Source organism: Pipistrellus hanaki (assembly GCF_964339955.1).
Source record: "Pipistrellus hanaki genome assembly, chromosome: 9".
In the NCBI taxonomy this organism is placed as follows: Eukaryota; Metazoa; Chordata; class Mammalia; order Chiroptera; family Vespertilionidae; genus Pipistrellus; species Pipistrellus hanaki.
This window is the reverse complement of record NC_140511.1, coordinates 59,749,619-59,774,012: the sequence shown is the minus strand read 5'-3', so window position 1 is coordinate 59,774,012 and position 24,394 is coordinate 59,749,619. Positions and strand designations below refer to the sequence as shown.

Below are 24,394 nucleotides of genomic sequence, written 5' to 3'. Positions count from 1 at the left end.
GGCGGCTGGGGGCTTGAGAACCCGAGCGTGCAACCCTAGAAGGGAAAAAGGCCGGGAGGAGACCGAGCCGCGGCGGCGGCGGCGGCGGGGAGAGCGCGGGCGAGAAAAAGCGAGAAAGCGCCGGGGCTGTCGGGGCGAGAGCACGGGCGGGGGCTGGGGCGAGGGGCCGGCATGGCTGCAGGCTGCGCCCCGCGCCCTTGAGGAGCGGCTGCCGCGGGAGGCCGGGGTCGGCTGCGATGGCAGAGCGCGGTCTCCGCAGCGGCCGTGGCGCCTGGCCGGGCCGGCTGGCCTGAGCCGCCGCCGCCGCCGCGGGAGCTGGGCTGCCTCCGCGCGTCCATGGAGCAGCGGGAAGGGCGACCCTCCGGAGCCGCGGACTGCTGAAGGCAAGGCGCCCAGCCCGCGCCGCCACCGAGACCCGAGAGCCCGGCTCCCACCCGCAGGCCGACCGGCCGGCCGCCCGGGGTCGGCGGGGCCGTCGGAGGGCAGCGGAGAGCGCGCCGAGCGAGCGGAGGCCGGCGGGAGGCGAGGCGATCGCCGCAGCAATGCCGGGCCCGCTGCTCCGGCTGCTGTGCCTCCTCGCCCTGGGGCTGCGCGGCTCCGCCGAGCCCAGCGGCGCGGCGCCCGCCCCGGCCCTGTGCGCGGCGCCCTGCAGCTGCGACGGCGACCGGCGGGTGGACTGCTCCGGGAAGGGGCTCACGGCCGTGCCCGAGGGGCTCAGCGCCTTCACCTTAGCGCTGTGAGTGCGGGGCGAAGGGGATCGCGGGTGGGGACGGGGTGGGGGTGGTGGGAGGCGGGCTCTCCCAGCTCACCCCCCATCACGTCCGAGGAGGGGGCGCCCGTCACCTGTGTGTGTGTGTGTGTGTGTGTGTGTGTGTGTGTGTGTGTGGAGGGGGTGGAGGGGTGCCTGGCACCCACTCCGGCGCCGCGGGCTTTCCAAACTTGGCCAGTCTGTGTGCGAGCCGCGAGCAGCTCGTCTTCTAGACTTTTCGGGACACAATCACCCCTCCTCCCCCCACCCCCAATTCCCAAGTGCATCTGGGTGGGGATCTGGGGCCGAGGAGGAATCTGGAAACACTTGCCCCTGGCAGCCTTTTCAGGAGACTTTCCCTTTTCACACCCTTCCCCTCCCCGTCTTTCTTCCCCCTACCCCCCCACCCCACCCCCCACCCCAAAGCTCAGCAGGCTAGAGGTTTGCAATCGGCAGGGGTGAGGGCGCCTAGAACTCTCGAACTTGGCCGGAGTGTACAGACCCAGGCACGTTTCTTGGGTCAGCACCTGGAGCCTCCCGGTTCCGGCGTGTGCAGCGTGTGGGCAGAAGAGACACCTGCACCTCAGGGCAAACCTCCCTCCAGCTCGGCCTCTGCAGGTAGAGCGACCTGGCACCTCCCGCCAGGTCCACTCCGGCCTCCGCAGCAGACGCCAGGGAGCCTGGAGCCAGCGGCAGGCGAGCGAGGCCAAAACAGGGGAGGAGGAGGAGGAGGAGGGGGAGATGGCAGGTTTCTCGTGGTGAAAATGCTCTTCTTACCCAGCGAGGCCTTTTAAAGAAGGAATTCTAACCTGGAGGACAGGATTTTGGAGGAAAAAGCTCCAGCACCTATGCTCTGCCCCATTGGGAAGGTAGGCAGGCCCCGGTGTTCTGCTATCTTGTAGGCAGCAGAGTTTCCCTTTCCAGCTGCCTGCGGTTGGGAAAACACTCCCATGGTTCAGACTTAAAATCTCCCTCCTCACACAGGCCCTTTAGCAAAGAAGAGGTGTCTGAAATCTGTCTTGGGGGGTGGCATTGGCACATGCCGCCAGGAGAGGCAGAAGAAGGTAACTGAGTGCAGGGCTAGGTGTACGCTCTTGCTCTCCGTCTGCGGGGCCAGTGGAGTGATAACATCTGGAAAGAACTGTTGGAGAGAGAAAGGGACTGAGAGGCGCTTGGGTAAAGGGAATTTCTTTTCACCTTATGGCTCCTGCAAGGAGCTTAGACACAGGCAGTTTGAGAGGAATGACAGACCCGGTGAAGAAATCCTTTCTCTGCCAGCCAGAGGCAATGCTGAGTTTCCAGGTGGGAGGTGGGAGGTGTCTGCTTGCCCTCTGGAAACGGGGTTGTATTGATGGATAGGCCTGTGGCCTTGGAAGCTGACTCCTTCAGGGACCTCCCACCCCTTTCTCAGTTCTTCCCCCGTCTCAGGTGTTGGTTAGGTATTTGAAACTCTTTTCCTTCAGGATGCTGAAGTTTTAACTTTTCAATGAAAAAAAATTGACTTTGCAATGAAGGCTAATTTGCCCACAAGGGCACATTAAGTGGGAAAGGGGGAGTGAAGAGAAATCAGGGCAAGACCTGGGTACAGAGGATGGGGCTGTTTTTCTCCCAGGTCTTCTTGAAACGTTCAGGTAACTCATGCGGGAGAGCTGTCTTTCCCGGAAACCTCCGTCAGAAAAGCATAATTTTACTGTTTCGACCCTTGTAAAGACCTTATGTAGCAGATTCCTGGAGTTTTAATGAGTACTCTTGCCCTATAAGGAAAAGGGCTGTTTTATATTAGTACCTAAAACCATAAAGAAATAGCATATTTTTTATGAGAGCATGCTCCTCTCTGGAAAGCATCAGGCGTCTTCTTTTAGAGCTCACTGCAGGTCGTGAAATGCTATCTTCTCAACCTGGAGTGTTACAAAATGTATTGTTCATGGCTCGGGAAAGAGAAGAATAATGGGCACCAGTCCAGGTTAGATTGTCTGAACTAGCATCGGCATAGCACTTTCTGAGCTGCAGCAAGTGTGTTTGATTTTCTTCTTCCACCTTAACCTATAGAGTGGTTGTAGACCTTGATAACGCCTTACTTACGTAATGCTCTTCATTTCACTCTCAAAAGTATGTAGTATATGAACACCCCATCTGAAGAGCAGTAGGTTTGCATTTGGGGAAACCAGCGAGTCCAGTGATTTTCAAAAGCCACCTTGAGAAGGGGCAGGTGCTGTGGTTCTGCACACTGCAGTGGATCTTTTTTTCTTTTTTTAAAAGTAAGTTTTTATGGATTTCAGAGAAGAAGGGACAGGGAAATTGAAACATCAGTGATGAAACAGAATCATTGATCAACTGCGTCCAGCATGCCGCCTACTGGGGATGGAGCTGGCAACCCAGGCATGTGCCCTGATTGGGAATCGAACCCTGATCTCCTGGTTCATAGGTCCATGTTCAACCACTGATCCACACAGGCCCAGCTTATAGGACACATTCGATTCATTTGGGGTCTCTTTCCCAATCTGCTCTCCCATCACCGCTTAAGTGGGCTGCAGTTACACACCAACGGGCCAGATCCATGGTTCCCAAAGTTTAGTTCGCAGATTCCGAGTTTCTGGAGCATGCTCATCAAGGCCAATTTCATTACACATGAAATTACAAGCACCAAAATGGAAGTTAAAAAGATGAGACTGATGGTTATTCACCCCAGTGCTTTTATTTTCTCCTCATTCCTCAGTGGTGGTGTACTTTCCCCTCCCCCAGCGGTGTGTGCATCCCACTCCGGAGGCCTCAGGACTGACTGAGACCAGGGGTTCCCTCCCCGCTTTGGAGTCCACAGAGCTGGTATACAGTAGGCACTTAAAAAGGCTGCAGTGGCCGAAACCGGTTTGGCTCAGAGGTAGAGCGTCGGTCTGGGGACTGAAAGGTCCCAGGTTCGATTCCGGTCAAGGGCATGTACGTTGGTTGTGGGCACATCCCCGGTAGGGGGTGTGCAAGAGGCAGCTGGTCGATGGTTCTCTCTCATCGAAGTTTCTAGCTCTCTATCTCTCTCCCTTTCTCTCTGTAAAAAAATCAATAAAATATATTAAAAACAAAACAAACAAACAAACAAAACCAAACCTCAATTGTTTAAAAAATAAAATAAAATAAAAAATAAATAAAGTAAAAAATAAAAAGGCTGCAGTGGGTAAATAAAGACTCAAGGCCACACCGAGGGGCAGAATTGGGAAATGCAATTGAGATGCCATTCCCACATGCGATTGCCCAACTCAGCATTCTCCCCGTGTAGTCTTTTGTCCAGATCTGAGAAGGCCCCGGAGAGAGGATACCTGCTTCTCCTCTGTTCGGCCCGTTGAAACTTGTTCTGTCTAACAGTGTCTGTCTCCTGCTGAAAGCTGCTTAATCTGAGGCTGGGGGCAGAGTCCACAGTAATCCTCGGCATTGTTGACGGGATTCCCGTGTTCCCACCACTTGCTGCACCTGTACTGACTATTTCTGTTTTGCAACGGCAGTTCTCAGCCCTGTGTCACAACGCACTGGCTCTGTCCCACTTGACCCTGAGGTGTTTTAAAGGAAGTGCTCTTACTGGCATTCACATTTCAAAGTTTATTGGATCAAAAGGATTGACAGTTCCTTCTGTATTATGGCATAAGGTCACTCTTAATCGCCTACATTCCAGGATTTCTTGATCCGGGGAGAAAGAGATGAAGTCACGAGGGCGGTAGGGAGGGGATTGCACACTGGTATGTGTGTGATTGCCACAGGCTTTGAGAAATGTGGACCTGGAGCACAGATTTCCACATCCGAGGTTGTGTCTGGTGTGCAGGCTTAAGATTACAAAGGCTGTTTCTCTGGCTTCATGGAGACCGTGGTAGGTCTGAGCCCTTGATCATTGTCTGGACCATGCCACCGAATGATTGGCCTTTGGGCAAGTCCTTCTACTTTTTCTTTTCTTTTTCTTTTTTCAAATATATTTTATTGATTTTTACAGAGAGGAAGGGAGAGGGAGAGAGAGTTAGAAACATCAATGAGAGAGAAACATCGATCAGCTTCCTCCTGCACACCCCCCACTGTGGATGTGCTCGCAACCAAGGTACATACCCTTGACCGGAATCAAACCCGGGACCCTTCAGTCCGCAGGCCAATGCTTTATCCACTGAGCCAAACCCATTTCGGCTCCTTCTTCTTTTTCATTTGATGATAATTTCCTCATTTGAAAAATGAATTGGATTTACTAGATTCTATCGAAGGCTGCTTATAGCTTCCAGGAGTTCTACGATTTTATAATTCTTTTTTTTTTTTTAATAATATGTTTTATTGATTTCAGAGAGGAAGGGAGAAGGAGAGAGAGATAGAAACATCAGTAATGACAGAGAATCATGGATCAGCTGCCTCCTGCACACCGGGCCACTGAGCCCGCAACCCAGGCATGTGCCCTTGACTGGAATCGAACCCGGGACCCTTGAGTCTGCAGGCCAACGCTCTATCCATTGAGCCAAACCAGGCAGGGCCGATTTTAAAATTCTTACACAAGTTTAGCGTGGCAAGGTGAGGATAATGCTCTGATCCTCTCACGGAAAGATCCCAGGAGTAGCAGAATATCGCTCTAGTTGAAGTTGCACAAGCCCATTTGTTAGCGCTCACTCGGAGGAGGAGTTCTTTGTGTTTAGGAGTGTGTGTTAGGAAGTTTGCCATGGAGACTTGTTGCAGAATGCATGCCTAGCTAAGGCGCTTTAATAGGGTAGAATAGCCCTGCTTGTTTCCTGTGGGTATGGCTTAACACTTGGAAAATAAAATCACCCAGTTTCAGTAATTTGGATACTGTACAAGAAGGTACTCCATGTCCTCACTTCCATATAATTAGTCATAATCTCTTCAACCTTCACAGTGTGTGTATCCTCTCCATAGGCAGGTTATTGAGCTTTCTGTGTAAAATTGATGGGATTTTGAAATGTTTTTTGTGTTTTTTTTTTTGTGTGTGTGTGTGTGTGTGTGTTTTTTAAATAATCTCTTGCTTTTTCTCCTTCTTTTGCAAGCATCATCTCAGATTCTTTCCTAAGGTGTATTTTTCACTCCTCCAAAAACCTCTCTTCTTTTCATGGTATCATTTCAAGTTTTTATTTTATTTTATTTTATTTTATTTTATTTTATTTTATTTTATTTTATTTTATGTTTCCTCTAATGCCTGCTGTATTCCTGGCAGGTCAGTAGTTAGTGACCAAATGTTTATACCTTGTTTGATGGTAGTGTTTTGGTATTTCTTGAGTTCTGAATGCCCATCTGTGAATGTCAATGTTAGCTTAGTTTGTGTGGTGTGTCTTTCTGGAGATGTACAAGTGAGTTTGGTTCTAAACAAGGTCAATATATGAAATCTTATAGATCCTTTATTTTACAAACTGGGACCTGGTTCTCTTTCACTGCAAGAGGGGAAAGAGTATCCTGCTGGGAAGATGGAGAGCGAGTTTCTAGATCTCTCAATAAATCACACGGGGTGACCTTGAGTGCCACATACCCAACCCTTCCGGACCTTGGTTTCCTCACTTTAAAATGAGAAGTTAACAGATCTTATTGCCAAGAGTTTTATTTCTATTTAATTTACACTTCTAGGATCCTCTCTGTTGTGTCAGTGAAGTCTAGGTGCCTAAATCTTGGACTCTCACCCACCAAGGAAACCTCCAGTTGGCCAGCTCTGCTGGAGGGATATTTCCACTGAATGGGGAACTCACTTCCTCTCAAGGCAGCACTGTGCTGGGTGTGGTCTGAGCAATGCCTAGGATTTGAACCAGTAAGTCCCTCATTCTGAGTTCCATAAGGCGTGTGGTAACCACGAATATTTAATGATTTCCAGTTGAGCTGAATGCTAATGGCAGTCATGGTATCACAAGCACGTATTGCCCAGGCGCTTGGCTCTGAGCACTAGAGTTGTAAGGTAACATTGACAACTTAATCTCTTAGGGGAGATCAAAGTCCTGTACCGGTAGGTGGATCCAGGCAAGTTTAGGCATTTTCCTGGCCTCTGTCAGCCTATCTCTCAAATTCTTATTTTAATCATCTTTATAGTAGTGGGATGTTCTGACAGCCTGCTAGCTTGGATTTTGGTTCCTGGTCTCTCTGGTGGTGCCTATCCTTGTATTTTCATTATCTTATCAATAAAAAAAAAAATGGATATTGGAATAGATGATGGCTAATGTCTCCCACTGCTTTGAATTTCTCTGAATCTTGTGTAGATTATTAAGCAAAGTAAAGTTTTAAGAACGCTTTGTTATTGAAATTCTTCTAAGACTGTCTCTCATTTTTCCTGTATGAAAATTACAAATTTACATAAAGCATAATTTTTGTTGGAATACCTGGATTAAATGTTAAACCCTGCCAAGTGTGCCCTTCTCTCTGAAAAAATAACTAATATTACTTAGAGTGTTCTTGATAAGACAGCTTAGCTGTTTTAATTCTTTAAGTTAAATCTCAAGGTTTTAGCTCTACAAATACGTTCTACAGCTCGCTCTTTAACTGCTCCCCTCAGCCTTCATGTTTTTGGCAATTTCAAAAGCTTGTTTTCCTATGTGTACAAGAACATGGATAACTTTTTTCTTTTCCCCCAACTGCAGTGAATTGTAATTTTTTTTTTTTAAGCTTCATTGAGGATAATAAAATGCTCTATTTTTAAATTCTGCCAGTGAAGAAGAAAAATCTAGGGCATTTAGCAAACCAGTACTCTTACACAATGGCTAATTTGTCTGCCTTTCTTTGCTTTTTTTTTGTGTCTGTGTTTTTAAGTGCTTAATGTTCAAACTGTAGGCGAGGTATCAGCTCTATTGTCTGAAATTGGGTGGATTCAGAGTCGAGTCTAGAAATCAGTCTTAGCCGGAGACAGATCATGATTTTATAGTTCATAGTACTCAGATACCCCCTTTAAATGGCAAGATGGAATTATGGAAGTATATATTCTCATTCACCTACCCATAGACAAATATTTGTTATTCAACTTTGTATATGGCTGGAACTATTTTTAACAAGATTCTTAAAGCATTATGAAGTATTCTGTGTCGTGTTCCAGCCATTAGAGCATGTTTTGATACCTCTGCATATTTTAATTGTCAAAAAAGCATATGGCAAAACTTGGCATTATGTATTTTTTATTTTAGACACAAGTGATTAAAGTTCAGGAATGCCCTTCTAATGACCCAGGAAATGAACATTTAAAAATTATATATATTTTTGTAGTTCTAGCTTTTCTGTACTGAAAGGCCTTATGGGGAAAGCATTGGACACTCCTCTACCCCCCAGTGGCGACATGTTGGTCCATTGGAATATGAGAATATCCTTGTAAGGAAATGTAAACCATAGATATTTTGGGAGGCAGCTGGGCCAAGAATGGGTATATGTTTCGATCCCAGGCTGGTCTGTTGTCTGTGCGGAGGAAGCATGTGTGAAGGAAGCAAATCTAATATTTTACAAGTTATTTACTGGCCCTTTATCCTTCATATTTAATTTTTATTTAAGTATTCTGAATCAGTATAAATAAAAATTATATAAGCCCCTTTAGCCAGTATTTTTCCCCTTTATTTTTATGCTAGAAGGATATAGCCTTTTTTTTTAATGGAGTTTTAAATATAAAGGTGACCATTGAATATCAACGCACTCTTGACAACAAAATATTTAAAAAAAACAAAACAAAAACCCACATTTTTATTGATTTCAAAGAGGGAAAGACAGAGATAGAAACATTTATGATGAGAGAGAATCATGGATCAGCTGCCTCCTGCGTGCCCCCCACTGGGGATCGAGCCCACTACCCCAGCAACCTGGGCATGTGCCCTGACCAGGAATCGAACTGGTGACCTCCTAGTTCCTGGGTTAGTGCTCAACCGCTGAGCCACACCCAGCTGGGCACAACAAAGTATTTTTTATATTCAAATCAGATTTTAGAACCCACTACCCAGAAGCATCCTGTTAGATTCTCCCCAGTCCAGTATATTGAAAAAGTTTTATTTGGCAACATTTTCCCTCCTGAGAAGAGTGACACACATTTGGCAGGGAGATGGGGCCCTTACCTGGAGGCTGTGCTGGGCATGGCCGGGGGACGGGCCTGGAATTGCTTCTGGTCTCCCTTCTCCACTGCCCTCAGGCTGTGAGGTCCCCACTGTAGCCCTCAGGGTGGACCGCAGAGTATCTTAGTACACGTGGTGACATCGAAACTCCCTGAAGTGCTTGAGGAGAGCTGTTGTCCTAGGACGATAGATGGATGTTATTCAATTCTCACTCTCTTCACATTTTTTGTGTTGAAGGTGCAGGACAGGTGGTGTGCTTCCAAGTCAGCAGCCTTTTCTCAAACTCACTGAGCTGGGATGTTGATTAACTCCCTGGTTTTTCCCATTTTCCTAAGGGGTAAGGCTCATGCTTCGAGACCCTCAGAAAACTTCTGTGGATAATGTGCGAAGGGCTTGGGGGACTAGATTTCCCCAGGAGAGGAAGACCCCTGGTGGCCGCTGATTTGTAGATTGTCACCCTTCCCGTGTGTGAGCATCTCTGAGGGCTGCTTTCTTGTGGAAGAATTCTCCAGAGAAGGGGAGCGCACTCCTTTGACTAGCTTACACCTTGGGAACGCAGTATTCCAAAGCCCATCCACCCTTTTCTGAGGTGGTGGGGGAGAGACGAAGAGCGTGGACTCACCTTTATGGTTCTTAATGTTTTTGGAGGCTCGTCACGTGCACTTCTGTTTTAGGCCCTAAATGAATCTGGTCTTCTGAATGTGAGCATTGCCTGTCGGGTCCTCTTCAAGCTCTCCATATCTCACATCAATTGAAGCATATATAGAATTCTCATAATTTGATCAGAGTTTAGAAGGGACTGCTAGCCCTAGCTGCTTTGGCTCAGTGGATAGAGCGTTGGCCTTTGGACTGAAAAGTCATGGGTTCGATTCCAATCAAGGACACGTACTTTGGTTGTAGGCTCCATCCCTGGCCCTGGTCAGGGCACGTGTGGGAGGCAACTGATCGATACTATTTCTCTCACATCAATGTCTCTCTCTTTCTCTCCCCTTCCCTTCCACTCTCTCTCTCTCTAAAGAAAAAAAATGGGGGGAAGGGGGATGTTAAATAAATTTATACATCTCAAATATTTTAGAATCCTGTTTTATTTTTTTATTTTTTTTAAAGATATTTTATTGATTTTTTTTTTTACAGAGAGGAAGGGAGAGAGATAGAGAGCTAGAAACGTCGATGAGAGAGAAACATCAACCAGCTGCCTCTTGCACACCCCCTACTCGGGGTGTGCCCACAACCAAGGTACATGCCCTTGACCGGAATCGAACCTGGGACCTTTCAGTCCGCAGACCGACGCTCTACCGCTGAGCCAAACCGGCCTTGGCCTAGTATCCTGTTTTAAAGATTAGACCTGATGGGTTTACTAACTGATATTTGGTAATTTATCTTTCTTATTACCAGTTTTCATCCTTGCTGAGCTCCTTCTACTAGTTCTTCTCATTTGATTAGATTTTTAGGGAAAATTCTTAATAATTTCCTATCTTTGTAATAAAGAAAAATTTTCTTCTTGGCCTTTTGTTCTCTCCAAGGTCATTTTGAGTCCATGGTCATGGAATCCAGCTATTTATGTCATTGCCTACTCTCCAGTCTTCTTTTTATAGGCATATTTTTATGGTCAGGCCTTCAAAAATGGTTTTGTTTTTGAAAGTGTGACAAAGAGTCAAGACCCCTGAATTCCTAAATGTGTGAGCTTGGACCTTTTTCTTAACCGCTTAGGACAGTGGCTTTCCCATCTGCAAGAAGATAGCTTGGCTTTATCTCCAAGGCTCACATGTAGGAACCTCTAAAGCATGATTTCTGTGAGTGATGGTGAGCACCCACTTGTAAACAGCACAGGTGAGCCAATGAAAAAGAGCTACTCATCTGGCAGAATTTTTTTTTAAATGTATTTTTATTGATTTCAGAGAGGAAGACAAGGGAGAGATAGAAATATCACTGATGAGATAGAATCATTGATCGGCTGCCTCCTGCATGCTCCACTCTGGGGATCGAGCCTGCAACCTGGACATGTGCTCTGACTAAGAGTCAAACACTGACCTCTTTGCTCATAGGTTGACTGTCAACCATTGAGCAACGCCGACTGGGCTCTGGCAGATTTAAAAATATATATATTTTAATTGATTTTTTACAGAGAGAAAGGAGAGGGATAGAGAGCTAGAAACATCGATGCGAGAGAATCATCGGCCAGTTGCCTCCTGCACACCCCCTACTGGGGATGTGCCTGCAACCAAGGTACATGCCCTTAACCGGAATAGAACCTGGGACCTTTCAGTCCTCGGACCAACGCTCTATCCACTGAGCCAAACCGGTTTCGGCTCTGGCAGATTTTTTTATTTTATTTAGAAAACCATAAAGATCCTGGGGCAGAAAGAGTAGGGTATATGTTTCTGTCCAGATACTTTCTTAGAGGTGGTATGATTCCCCTCCTAACAAGAAAGCCTGATGGTGGGGGGGTATGTGTCTCTGGAGAAACCGTAAGAGCTGAGGGGAACGCACTCATTTTCTGGCATGGGGTCTCTGTGACGTGGCGCTGCTTTCCTGAGATGGCTGGTTGGGTAGCAAGATGCTGTCCTCACGGAAGCAGTGTTTCTTCTCCCATCAAAAGGTCAGAGGACCCCAGACTGTGTTGGTGAGGTCTTTAGAGACTGACTTCCCGCTTCCCAGACTTGGGAACACGGAGGATTTTCCTTACACACACTCACTCTAGGGAATCCTCCTGCCCAGGAGAGATCCCTGTGGGTCCTCAGGCCACGTTCCATGTTGGGGAAGGCTAAGATTGACTCAGGACCCGCAGTCTAGCTGTGTTTGTGTGTCTTCCCATCGCTCACTTCTAGGAATATATAGCTCAGAGGGAATTTTCCTTCTAAGTACTTAGAACATGATATTTTATTGGATGCCTGTCTATTCTTTACACACACACACACACACACACATATATATATATATATATATATATATATATATATATATATATATTGAAACTAATGCTTGTGCTTTGTGGATAAAGAAGAAAAGCTTATTATCTTAAAAGGATTTTAGAATGAAAATGTTTTTCCTTAAAATCTTTCATATTGCGAAAAAGTTATACAGCACGTATGGTAAGCGCCGTTAAAACTTCCTCGGAAACTGGGAAAACTCTTCTGGGTTTTGATTCGGACCTGCTTGGAAAACGAATTTAAATTCAGAGCAGCAGCTAATGTATGGAGCAATGCTCACAACCTGTTTAGATTGGCCAAGTGTTTGGAATACAGTTGCGCATTTTTTTTTCCCCCTGGCTTTCTTTTAAAAAAAGAAAAATTTGAATGTTTTTCCCATTACCATCTTGACATCTGCCTGGTTACACATGAATAGCGTGACCCAGTCCCTCAGCAGGGAGACTACCATGGCCTTGCTTTCAATAGCCATGTCACCAACAAAGAAAACATATGGACTGTTTCATTCCTGGCCTTTGCAAACAGTCTGAGGCTGGGAGGGCAGGGAGCAGGAGGCTTCATACTTTATGGTAGGTTGGCAAGTTTGTGAGCTAACCACGGACCCTGCTGTTAGCAATCAGACTGTGTTTTCCAAAGCCCTGTTACCTTCTGTGGAAAGGGAGTCTCGTGTTCCGCATGAATGTTTTGTTTTGTTTTTTAATTAATTTTTTACAGAGAGAAAGGAGAGGAATATAGAGTTAGAAACATCGATAAGAGAGAAACATCGATCAGCTGCCTCCTGCACACCCCCTACTTGGGATGTGTCTGCAACCAAGGTACATGCCCTTGACTGGAATTGAACCTGGGACCCTTCAGTCCGCAGGCCGACGCTCTATCCACTGAGCCAAACCGGTCAGGGCTTAATACGTTCCTAATACCAGATTGAATTAAGTTTGTATGACCTGCTTCCATGGTGATGTTTACTACTTAATTATATATTTCACCAAAGGGAGTGTGGGTGTGCGTGTGCATGAGTGAGTGTGTGTGTGTGTGTGTGTGTGTGTGTGTGTGTTTGTATGCCCTTTGGATACTATTCTCCCAGGTTGGATATGTGGTGTGTGTTTGATGGATACACAAGTTGGGAATGAAGAAGATAGACCCTGCCTTGAGGACTATTTACCTTTATGTGTATCTTCTTGTCAGTTACAGAGAGATAGCAATTGATCCCTCCCATGCTAGCTGGGCACCACTGCACTGCCCTGCCAAGGTGTTTGCTGCTGGAACCAGCTTTCCCCTTGGGACGTGGTTTCAGTTCAGCGAGGATTAATGCCCGCTCAGCTCTGTGGCATCGGCATCCCCAGTGTGGAGGCCTGTGAGTAGGTGTGCCTGAGAGAGGACCAAGAATGTGGAAGAGAGGGCTCCATCAACTGCTGTCATTTTCAGGTCTTCTTCTGTGTGAAAGGAATTTGCCCCTGGTACTGCCCTGGCTGAGGTGGTATTTCAGAAGGAGAAGAAAACAAAATCCTGTGACATTCATCCGAAGCTGAGAAGATTCATGACTTCTGCAGAAGAAGGAATGACATTCATGTCATCAGGGCCCTTTCCAACCCTCAAGTTACCCCAGCCTGAATTTCTAGTTTCATTGTCAATAAGTCATGCTGGCTGGCCTGACAGGAGTTAATGATTTATCTAAAAGGAAGCCAGCTCCTGTTTTATTACCAGATCTAGCCAAATATTTAAATGTATATATGCATGTCATTGAGAAAGTATTTTTGATGCTGCTGGGTATCGATACTGCACATTGGCTGTAAAACAATGTGTTAAAAATGCCTGTCTTTTGCACTTTCTCATAACAGTCATTCCTTTTGCAGCTCTTTCCTTCAAATGTGTTGGCTCTTGCAAGGTCATATCTTTAAATTTTAGGTTTTGTGATTCTTCCGAAAGGAGTCCAGTATTTGAGGTTCTCCCCTTTCTTTTTGTGCTCTTATACTTTTATCCTAAATTAACTAGTTTAATCTTAGATGTTCCATCTTGTTTTTAACTGACTACTTAACTGACCTTCATAACTATGTCTGTACTTTTCAAAGAGTAGAATTCTTAGTCCCCTTTTTTGCTACCTGACAGTTACTATGGTGCCCCCAATGACTCCTGTAAAAATGATCCCAATGTGTGGAGTATTTTGCTTGCAATGAAGAAATTTTGAGTTATTAGTGTAATCATGTTTGGAAAGTCTGACTCAAAAAAAAATAAAAAATTGGAATTTGGCCCTGGCTGGGTAGCTCAGCTAGTTAGAGCATCATCCAGCTATGCCAAGGTTGCAGGTACCATTCCTGGTCAGGGCACATACAAGAATCAACCAATGAATCTATGCATACGTGGAACAACAAATTGATGTTTCTCTAGCTCTCTCTCTCCAATCAATCAATAAAAAAAAGAAAGAAAGAAAGAAAGAAAGAAAGAAAGAAAGAAAGAAAGAAAGATAGATAAAGGAAATTTGATGAGGAATTGCTAGGCCTGCTTGCTTATTGGGCATGTTACATGTTTTAATTCATTTCCACCAGGAACCATTCTAGGTCTCTGGCATGGTTCTCATTTCACAGCTGAGCAAACAGCTTGCTCCGTGGTTCCACAGCTCTTGGGCGGTGGTTGGTCTGTAAAATTCATGAGTTCAGTTTGTTTGTCGTTTGCTTGGGTAGTTGACAGAGTTTATCAGAAGAGGAAAAGGTGCAATAAGAAGGGAAATGGTGAGAAGCTACAGGTTATTATTGGGTGAGGAGGACAAACCTGAAAAGAAAACATCCTGAAAAAGCAAACACATGTGTATCCAGTGGGAGACTGACTTGACTGGAGAGTAACCGATCTGCAAAAATCCAGTCACTGTGCAGAATTGTCTTTTATTCACAGCAGAATTTTGAAGTTCCTCTCCTTAGATTCTTTTTGCACCTCTTTGTAAAAGCTTTCATATAATTTTCGATGTGAATAGTGTTCTTCCTGCGTTGGGAAAACGTCAGTCGTGCATTTTGGCTGGCCGTTTCTTTGGTGGGATTCACCTAGGTGGTATGTGAGGATCAGATCCGTTCGTGTGCTCGCTTTCCTGTTTCCTAAGGAGATTTCTGAATGTGCTTCTTTAAAGCAAAACCCTGAAGCCAATTAAAAAGTCGAGTGTGCAGTATGATGGTTTCCATATAGCTTGCTCTCCCTTCCACTCACTGGAATTTCCTGCCTCTCCTGTTGAAGATGTTTTTATAGGGAAGTCAGCATAAAAGTGAATCACCCATGAGTCTTTACCCCCCCTCCCGCCCCCAAGGCATTTCATTTGGTCAACTTGGTGTTAGTTTAGTTGGTACACTTTAGTTGATTTGAACACTGTGTTGATTGTGTGAGTTGATGTTTATGAAACTGTTAATATTTTACAGACTGGATGGGTTCCTGTTGGGATCTGTGTGTTCCTTCCTTTAGCAGCAGGGGCTGTTCATGATGGAATCCATGGCCACAGTTTTGATTTTGAATGCCCTGGTGACAGCCAGCCCCATCCTGGATGGCCATGGACTTGGTGACCTAAAGGTTGTCTTCTCCTGGAAGGGTTTTGCCTCTTCCTTTCGCTTATTATTTGTCACGAAGAGCTTCTTCGTGGCCGGTTTTACCATTCAGATAAACCACCGCCGTCATCGTGTTATTAACTTAGATGCTAATTATAAACAAGTTGTTGAGGATCAGGCATTATGTGAAGTGCTGTCCATGCATCATCGCTTTCATACTCCCAACAGCCCTGATGCTTTCTCCGTTTTAGAGATGGAGAAGCCATGTGTGGTGAGGGCACACAGGTGAAAAGGAGGTGTGGGTGGGGTGTTGGATCTTGGTTTTTCAGACCAGGGTTATTTGGCTGAGTGGGATATAGGACAGTGTCCTTTAGAGCTCCTTCTGGATGTAGGCGTTCATCTGTCTTGCCCGCCAAGGATATCTTGAACTGCTCATTTTATAGATGAGGAATTAGTTCTGGAGGGGTTACACCTGTTCTGGCTTTTGCTTCAAGTGTTCTCAGCTCCTCAGAATGTCGATTTGGACTCTTCTAAATCTTGAGTTCACCTGGTGCTGTGGTCTTGAGGCTCTTGTGTGTGTTATGGGCCACTCATCATAAAGGCTAGGTCTTTCCATGGGGGAAACAAAAAGTCCATTTTTCCAAAGGACATATATTTGAACTGTATGTGTTTATAGACTGATATCTGTTTATTATTTGCTAAGCCTTTCAATTACATAAATCATAATACCACGTTCTTGCTAATATCTTTCAGACCTTTCTTCCCTTCTGAGTCTACTTCTTTTAAGAACTGGTAGAAAACAGTTGATCTGATGAAATTTTCCATTCAGCAGGGAACAAAACCAGTTAACATTTAGTTGAATGACTTGCCCAGATCCATTGGTGGCCCTCCAGAGTAGGTTAAAAACAAAACGAAGCAGAAAGCAGCCCATTATCTGAGTAGATGGTCTTTTCTTTGATTATGTAAACCCTTGGCCATTTAATAAGATTTTTGACTTGTGATACTTGTCAGATGGTAATATTTCCAGTACTTCTCCTTTGTCTTTTGTTCAGTCTTTGATGGGCCTAGTGCTTTATTGAAATTGTAGGAAGTGGTTAATTTGTGGAGGTGAATAAATAGGTTTCATACAAATAATTTGATCGGTTCAAACTATTTTTTAAGAGCTACTAATATTTGTATAATGGTTCATGGAATCAATAACCTTTCAACTTGAAAGTAATGATTACTTACCAAGATAATGTCAGTACTAAACTCATTTGTTCAACGTATATTTATTAAGTGCTTTATGTGTTAGGAATTGTTCTCAGTGTTGGGGACACGAATATCTAATGATATCTGACAGTGTCCCTGCCCTAATATAGGTTAGCTGGTAGGAAGTGGGGTAGGTGTGCTGGCAGACAATTTAAAAAAATAAACACAATAAATATATAAGGTCAGGTGATGTTAAGTACTGTCAAGAAAAATGAAACAGAATGATGGGGGCTTGCTATTTAAGTAGGGTAGTAAGGGGAGGCTTGAAGGAAATGGTTAAGATAATTACCGGTTAAGGTTATCAGTCAATATCTATTGGAATATGAATTCAGCTTAAGCAATGGCAAAACAAAATTTAAAAAGTTTCTCCCCACCTCATAATGGTGACTTAGTTAAAACATACAAGTAATAAAATCAATACAACATAATACACTAGGACATCAATACACTGGCATCGTATACAGCCATAAAAGAACAAAGTCTTCATACAGACAACAAACAACATGGGTCGATCGCAAGGCTATTATGCTGAGTGAAAAAGGCAACCTCAAGAGGTCTTCCAGCAGTTTGGTGCCATTTCGAACACTGGAGAAATGACAGCATTGTAGTGATAGGGAACAGGACAGGGGTCGCTAGGGTTAGAGATGGGAGGACAGGTGACTGGAAACGGGTGCTAAGCCGGAGAAAGGATGTCGGTTTATACTATTGGCGTAGTTGCATTCTAGAGCCCCTAAAGCAAGGAATGGAGATGAGAGCAACATTTTCCTTGAGAGCATGTTTTTACTTCACAGCAACAACATTATGGGGAGTTCTGTTTCATTTTCTATATGGAAGGTTATAGAATTGAAAGTGCCTATTTTCCTCAAGGAATTGAAAGTCTTCTGTCAGGAGGAGTTGAAGGTGTTCATTCTGCCCAGGGCTTGTTTCAAGTGGAGTGATATTCCCATGATTTGTGTGAGTGTGTGTGTGTGTGTGTGTGTGTGTGTGTGTGTGTTTGTTTTTTTTTGTTTTTGTTTTGTGGTGATGGAGCAGTTTCTTATCATGATTTTAATGGTGGTTGCATGAATCCATACAAGTTATTTAAGAAAATGAGTGCGTATAGTCGTGGGTTAAGAGCAGGGTCTGAAGTTTAGTTAATACATAAATTTTCCGGTTTAGCTAATCCTATATAATAAAGATGTAATATGTAAATGGTCATTATGCCGTGAAGCGTAATGACCGACCACGTAATGACCGGATTAGGGATCAGCAAGGGGGTGGGGCAGCGAGCTACCAGTGGGTGGCGGGGAGCTACAGGAGGGGGCAGGGCAGCAAGCTACTGGCGCACGGATTCATGCACAGAACTACTAGTATATTACGGTTATGTACAATGTTGCCATTAGGAAAAGCTGGATGAAGGTTGAAAAAACTCTCTGTACTATTTATTTTTGCAACCTCTGGTGAGTCTTAAGTTAGTTCAACAATGACAGATACACCAGATCAGTTTAGAGTCTTGAGAAATCTTAGACTTGGTCTCCCTCTTTAAATGAGGAAACCGAGTCTCTGAGGTGAGATGATAACTTGAGGTCACAGAGCCCAAGTCTGGCTCTAGACCTTTTAACTCTCGGGTCAACATTATTTTGCTCCCTTGGAGAATAACCAGTTTTACTTGCTATTGAGCAATTGTTGGGAGATTACATGGGTGCCCTTCTTATTTCTCCCCACTGACCTCCTAAAGTCCCCTGCAGCTCTGCGAGTGTGTGTGTGTGTGTGTGTGTGTGTGTGTGTGTATTCTCTTCTATGTCCTGCAGCATAGAAAGTACCATATATAAAGTATGCCTTCCGTTTACCACTTATATGGTTTCAGCTATATACTTGAGTAAAACCCCTATGCATCTCCTTTTATGGAAATACTTCCTTGGTGAGGGCTCGGTCCTGTCTGAGTAGCATGGGGAGTGGGGTTGGATCTCTGCCTGTGAATTAGTAGCTGAGTGGTGTTTTACTTCTGATGATTCAGTATATTTGCCTTAATTGCTGGATTAACCAATTTCTTGCCTCCCACAAAGAGCACACACATTTGTATAAAGAGGGGATAAATGAATGAAGTTTTAGGGACTAATTTTTGTGGTATTTAAGCAACAATAGTCTAGATTACCCACAACCTTAATTTCCTTTCACAGAGTCCTATGGAAGGGCTTTGTCACCATTTACACTTGATTACTTCATTGTTAACCCGGTGCTGTGATTTAGCATGCAAAGACTTAATTATTCCTTTCTGGCCTAGTGAGAAATTTCCTTCCAATAATTGCCTCCACTGCCCTTTTAGCCTCTTAAGCATTTAGTTTGCTTGGAACAACATGGTTGCTCAGTAAGCAAATCCAAGCGCAGCAGTGCCTGGAGCTGTCCTTGGACCATAATTTATACCTCTGACTGGTGACGCAGGCCTCAGAGCTTGAGCATTGTGACCGGTGGATGTTCTGCATTAGGGCAGTGGTGTGATGCATTTGTCTGAAGTGAGGGGGAGGTGGGGGCAGAGAAGAAGTTCATGACTTAACGGTACTAAATAATTGTCCTCTGGTTTCTTTCAAATGAACATTTCATTATTGTAAGTGAAAAATCATGCCGACTTCTGAAATAAGATTAGACTCTTAAACTTTGGTATTTTTAAGGAGTGGTGGTTGTTGTTTTAAGGCCAGCCACATGTAGTCTTAGCTGTAGAATAGATCATTACGTAACACGTCACTCACTGTCAACATGTAGGATTAGGCTTGCTGAGGGGAGTGGAGAGGTTTATGCCGTGATGGCAAAGGGATGTCTTTGTTTCCTTTTGTTTGGTTTTCACTGTAGGCGTTCTTGCACCTAGAGCCCTGAGGCAAGGAGCGGAGGTGAGAGCAAAAGTTTCCAAGTGAGCCCTGGCTGGATGGCTTCATTGGTTGGAGCATCATCCCATACACCAAAAAATAAATTCGGGTTCGATTCCTGGTCAGGGCACATACCTGGTTGAGGGTTTGATCCCTGGTTGGGGTGCCTACTGATGTTTCTCTTTCACTTCGATGTTTCTCTCTTTCTCCCTCCTCACTCTCTAAAATCAATGAACATATCCTCTAGTGAGGATAAAATTTTTTCCCCCCAAGTGGGTACCGTATTTTCCGGCGTATAAGACGACCCCCCTATTAAAACATAGGGTTAGGCCTATATTCGCTGTATAAGACTACCCCCCACTTCAAAGAAAAGACTTACTTTGCCATCAAGATCTGCAGGTAATTTTTGTGCAATTTTAGTCTTTTGCCCCTGATTTTCGGTTGACTTTTTTTCGTTTCAAAGTCGTCTTATACGGTATCTTTTTTTTAATTTCACACAACATTATAGGGAGTTCTTCCATTTTCAACGTGGAAGTTTGTGGAATTGAAAATGTCTTGTTTTCTCCTAGGAGGGACTGAAAGTATTCATTCTACCTAGGGCTTTGTTTCCAGTGGAACAATATGCCCATGTCTCTCTAGACAATTTACAAGGCTTGTTTAACATCGCTTTTTTGGCAACCTAGTTTTGAAGCTTTACTCCTAACGCCTCCTTCATTCATCCCACTTCAAGATTCTCCCTCTTCCTGTTCCCTGAAACAGTATTGACTGCCCCATTTCTCTCCGAGGACTAGAATAACAATGGCATCATAGGGTAACTGGATATTCTACAATAAAAATACATGCCTGCCAATCTGTTGTTGGGGATGCAGCTGTGCTGTTTGTTAGAAAGCAGAGTATCGTATGCATTATACTAATTTAAACACGCTTTTAAGGGAGTTGCTCTATATAGCCAGGCTCCATCTTTCAATTTCTGTGCTTCCAAGACATTTGGGCAGTGGGTTATTAGTTTTTAGGGGAACCAACTCATTTTTCTAACATAGACATAAAAGGAAAAGACACCCACTAAAGAGATGTTTGTCCCAAAGCAGTTCAGTTGTTATAGGATTGTTTGGGAAGCAGAGCTGAAAACCAGAAGCCATCCTATATTATATTTCCTAGGGTATTCTTAGAGTTTAAAATGCTCAGCACAGTACAGATATCTGCCATTTGAGTTTTGTCAGTAGCATCTCAAGCAACAGAATTTTGCCCATAAATGATATTTTCAGAATTCCACACGATTGAAATGGATTTGTTATTTAATTATACTGATACTATAATACAGCAATTTTCCAAGCTTTTTCATCTCTTGGCATACATAAACTAATTACTAAGATTTTTGCAGCATTAAATGATATATTTTTTGGCCAGTCAGACAAAAAAAATTAGGTATAATTTTGATTCATTCACACTGGCTATGTGTTGGCTGTAATCATTCGTTAATTTGACAGTCTAAGGGAAAAGAGGTCAGTGCCCCTGGCTAAATAGTCAGGTATTGCATGCTTTAACAATTCTTGCAGCACAATGGCTGAAAATTGCTGCTATAATAAATTCAGTATTTTCAAACTGTCAGGGATGTTTTAAGGATTTGTTATATTTAAGTAGGCATTGATTATTGTACAGCCAGCCAGTAAACATCTGGACTCTTTTAGGAGGATAGACACCCCTGTCTCTTGGATGAAGACTCTTGACAGCTCAGTTAGCATGATAGTTAGATTTTTGTCAAATAGGTGAGGTTCCCCACCTCCACGTGCATACTTCTATGGAAAAATAAGAAAAACAACCCGAATTTATCATGGTGTGTATGTTTTGCTGTATTATTTGAACTTGAAATACCCATGCGTGAGTGAGGAAAGACCTTTGTTGGTGGTCTCCCCTGGAAGAGGCAGTACCCCTGCCTGCCCTTGGGCTCTACAGGTAAGCAGCTCAATCCCATTAGTCCCGTATTGCTTTCTCAAGAGCGGTGATGCAGGACATCTGCCTGGAGTTGCCCAATGGAACTATATATTTGTAGGTTTAATGAATTATTCAGACTCTCATCCAATTACTGCTTTATGATAAAAGAATTTGGGTCAAGAACAAATGCGTAGCAATATCACTTTGTTTCCAGTCCATTCTTTTCAACCAAAGAACAACTAAAACTCTGGGTGATTTAATGTAATAATGGCTTTAAGTTAGTGATGATTTCGTGAAAGAGGGTGTCACCAGAATTGCTCTCTTTAAACAGGCAATCCTATCTTATAATGCTACCGTTTTTGAAAAGAGAAGAATGGAAATAAAATGATTTTGCTACAATTTTTTCTCCCATGACCCACATTCTTTAATTTCATGCGTACGAAGTTCGGACTCTTACAGTGCTCCAGAGAGCAATACTGGCGTCACCGGACTTCAGGGTACAGACCTGGAACCAATACCCGTGCCCTATTGGCGTGGAGCATTAGTAAGAATTACAGGGTGCAGTGAAGGATATGAAATACAACATCCTGAAACTTGCTCTCTCTCCCCTTAGCAAAATGAGAACAAATTGCTTGTACCTAAATCTTTTGACTATTTGAAGAGTCATTACATTGTGGAGAAGTTGCGCCTTGGTCAAATAGATTGTGCAAGGATAACATCAGCCCTGGATACAGTACAATGCCAGACGCTCAGCATTGCCCATCAGCTCTCTGGGAGCAGGAATCCAGTCTCACTCAGCATCTTCTCTGCTCTTTCCTTGCCTGTCTCTGGGCCTTGCACATAACATACTTTTGACTGTTGGATACATCGAAGGACAAGGGAAGGTTGCTTTTGGAAATTGTATTAACAAATTAACTTGCTCAGCGAAACTGTAGACCATGGACATCAAGGCTGTGCCTGTTCATTTTCCATTTGTGTCGCTGTATTCACCGGGGAGGTGAGAAGACAGGGACTGTGCTTCCTGTCTTAGTATCGATCAGGCTTTCGGTGGTTGCCAGGCATTGTGGGAAGAGCTTTACATCTGTTAGTTTGCTTGGTCCTCACAACAACTATAGGAAAAAGGTATTCTTTACCCGCAGTTTAAGCCGATAACACCGAGGCACCAAACGTTCAAGGATCACGTCCAAGGTCATGGTAGAAGCGCTCACCAGGATTTGAACCCCCGTGGTTTTACTCCAGAGCCTGTCCCCTCCTCCACGCTATCCTGCTGGCTCCCAAGTGCCCATGGGGCTCTGGTTTGGTGGAGAAGACAGACATACCAGTAAACACACATGCAATGCAGCATGGGAGTGCCATGAGGAGGCCGGAACAAAGGGCTGTGGGAGCCCAGAGGAAAGGAACTTGCCTGCCTTGGGGAGCTGTAAGGCTTCTCTGGCAGAGGTGACATTTGAGCTAGGTCATTTAGTCTTCTGGGGGCAGCTGCCCCAGCCCTAGGCCTGGTCTGAAATAAGCACATTTACAAGAGAATAGTGGAGCACATTCCACTTGATGGATTGGATTGGCAGTTTGGAAGTAACGCCCCAGAATGATGGCTTTGTTAGGTGTTTGTTCTCCTAGGAGCCTACCTGCCACTCCCCTTGGGTGAATTGTGGCGAGAAAGCTGTCACATTAAGCTGTCACTCAGGATATCTGCGAGGGGGGGGGGGGGGCGGGGGAAGGGAAGAACAAATTATGGGCAGGGCTAGGTATTTCCAGAACAGTCTACAACCGGGCAAGATTATGTTTCAGAGCGTTTAAAAATGAACACAACAGCCTTTCTGAACTTGTACAAACAGAAAATCGAATCATGAAAAGTGAATGAGGCTCCGGGTATTTTTAAAAGCAAGTCATTCTGATTCTTATCCACCGTAATTATATGAAGCTTTGTTTAGGCCCAGATTGGGGGGGGGGGGGCGGGAATGTAGAGGCAGAAATCAATGGTAGAGCTGCACAAAGTTCTTACTCAGGCTGTTGAATTGTAAAAACCACTTTAGCTTTTTCTGTGCCGTTTTTAAAAGGAGTTTGTAAGAAGCAGATTCAATTCCAACTTTAACCCTTTGTCTCCATTTGCTTTAAGAATATCTCTTGAGCTTTGCTATCTCCCCTCAACTCCCCTCCCCCCCAGGAGTATATATTAAGCCATTGGAAGGTTCAGGAGACCAATCTAGATCCTTCTAAATTAGGTCTGACCAGTTTTATTTCTGGAGAAATGTTTTTACGACACTTCTTCATTTAGGAACTCTTCTACCAGGCTCCAGCTTCCTCCACCTCCCTTCTAAACAACCCCTCATCCCTCTTAACCCCCACGCCTGGAATGGAAAGAACTTGCTTTGTTACCCACGATAATATTTAAGCCCTAAAAATTTAACAGTATTTCAGTTGCAAATAAATGGAAATTGTGTATTCTGTTTAATGTGTTTCAAAAATCCCTGCTCTCCCCCCCCCCCCCCCTTTAAATACAAGAAAACAGGCGTGTAATGCCTCATTGAAAAAAGCCTGCAGGGGTGCTTTGTGCAGGTCTTAATTAAGGGCTTTGAAAGACCAAACAAAAGGGAAAAGGAAAATGCTGCAGGGTTATTGTTATTCCACCCCATTGGCTCAGCGAGCTGGCCATCCATTGGAGCATTTTGTCCATTTTGGGACTGAATGACACTTTTGTCCGTGATTAACAGAGGTGAAAGAAGCCAATTATTGGGCCGTCTTTTTCCATAGAGCAGCTGCTGTTGGGTTTAACTGCAGGCAAATATGGCCTTTTACTACCACAAGGATGTTGTGATGACAGTTTATTTTTATAGCACTATGTGGTAGAAAACAAAATCTGTCTGACTCCTGTTAGGAATATGCCCTGGAATTTATGAAAGGACGGTTTTAATGTTCTAGCTGGGCCACAGTTCCCTTTTTAAAATAACATTTGTGTGTGTGTGTGTGTGTGTGTGTGTATGTACGTAACACAAACATGTATAATTTTTTAAAAACAGTGTTTTATGTTTGGGATTCCAACGTTGAAGGTCGATATTTGTTAATGTGCACATTTGTAGCCTGCTTCAGCTTCCCTATTTTAATTGCGAAACACACACGTCACTTGTTGAAATTGCAGTCATTAGTGGCAGAT

At 44.3% G+C, this 24,394-nt stretch overlaps 1 protein-coding gene across 1 annotated transcript in view; it reads left to right on the top strand.

Annotated features, from left to right (window-relative positions):
• LGR4 (leucine rich repeat containing G protein-coupled receptor 4) overlaps positions 1–24,394 on the top strand; it is a 98,462-nt gene continuing 74,068 nt past the window's right edge. Inside the window, exon 1 of the mRNA XM_084893602.1 lies at positions 1–736. Coding sequence (XP_084749728.1) covers positions 543–736 — 194 coding nt within the window. The 5' untranslated portion in view covers positions 1–542. The remainder of the gene's footprint in view (positions 737–24,394) is intronic.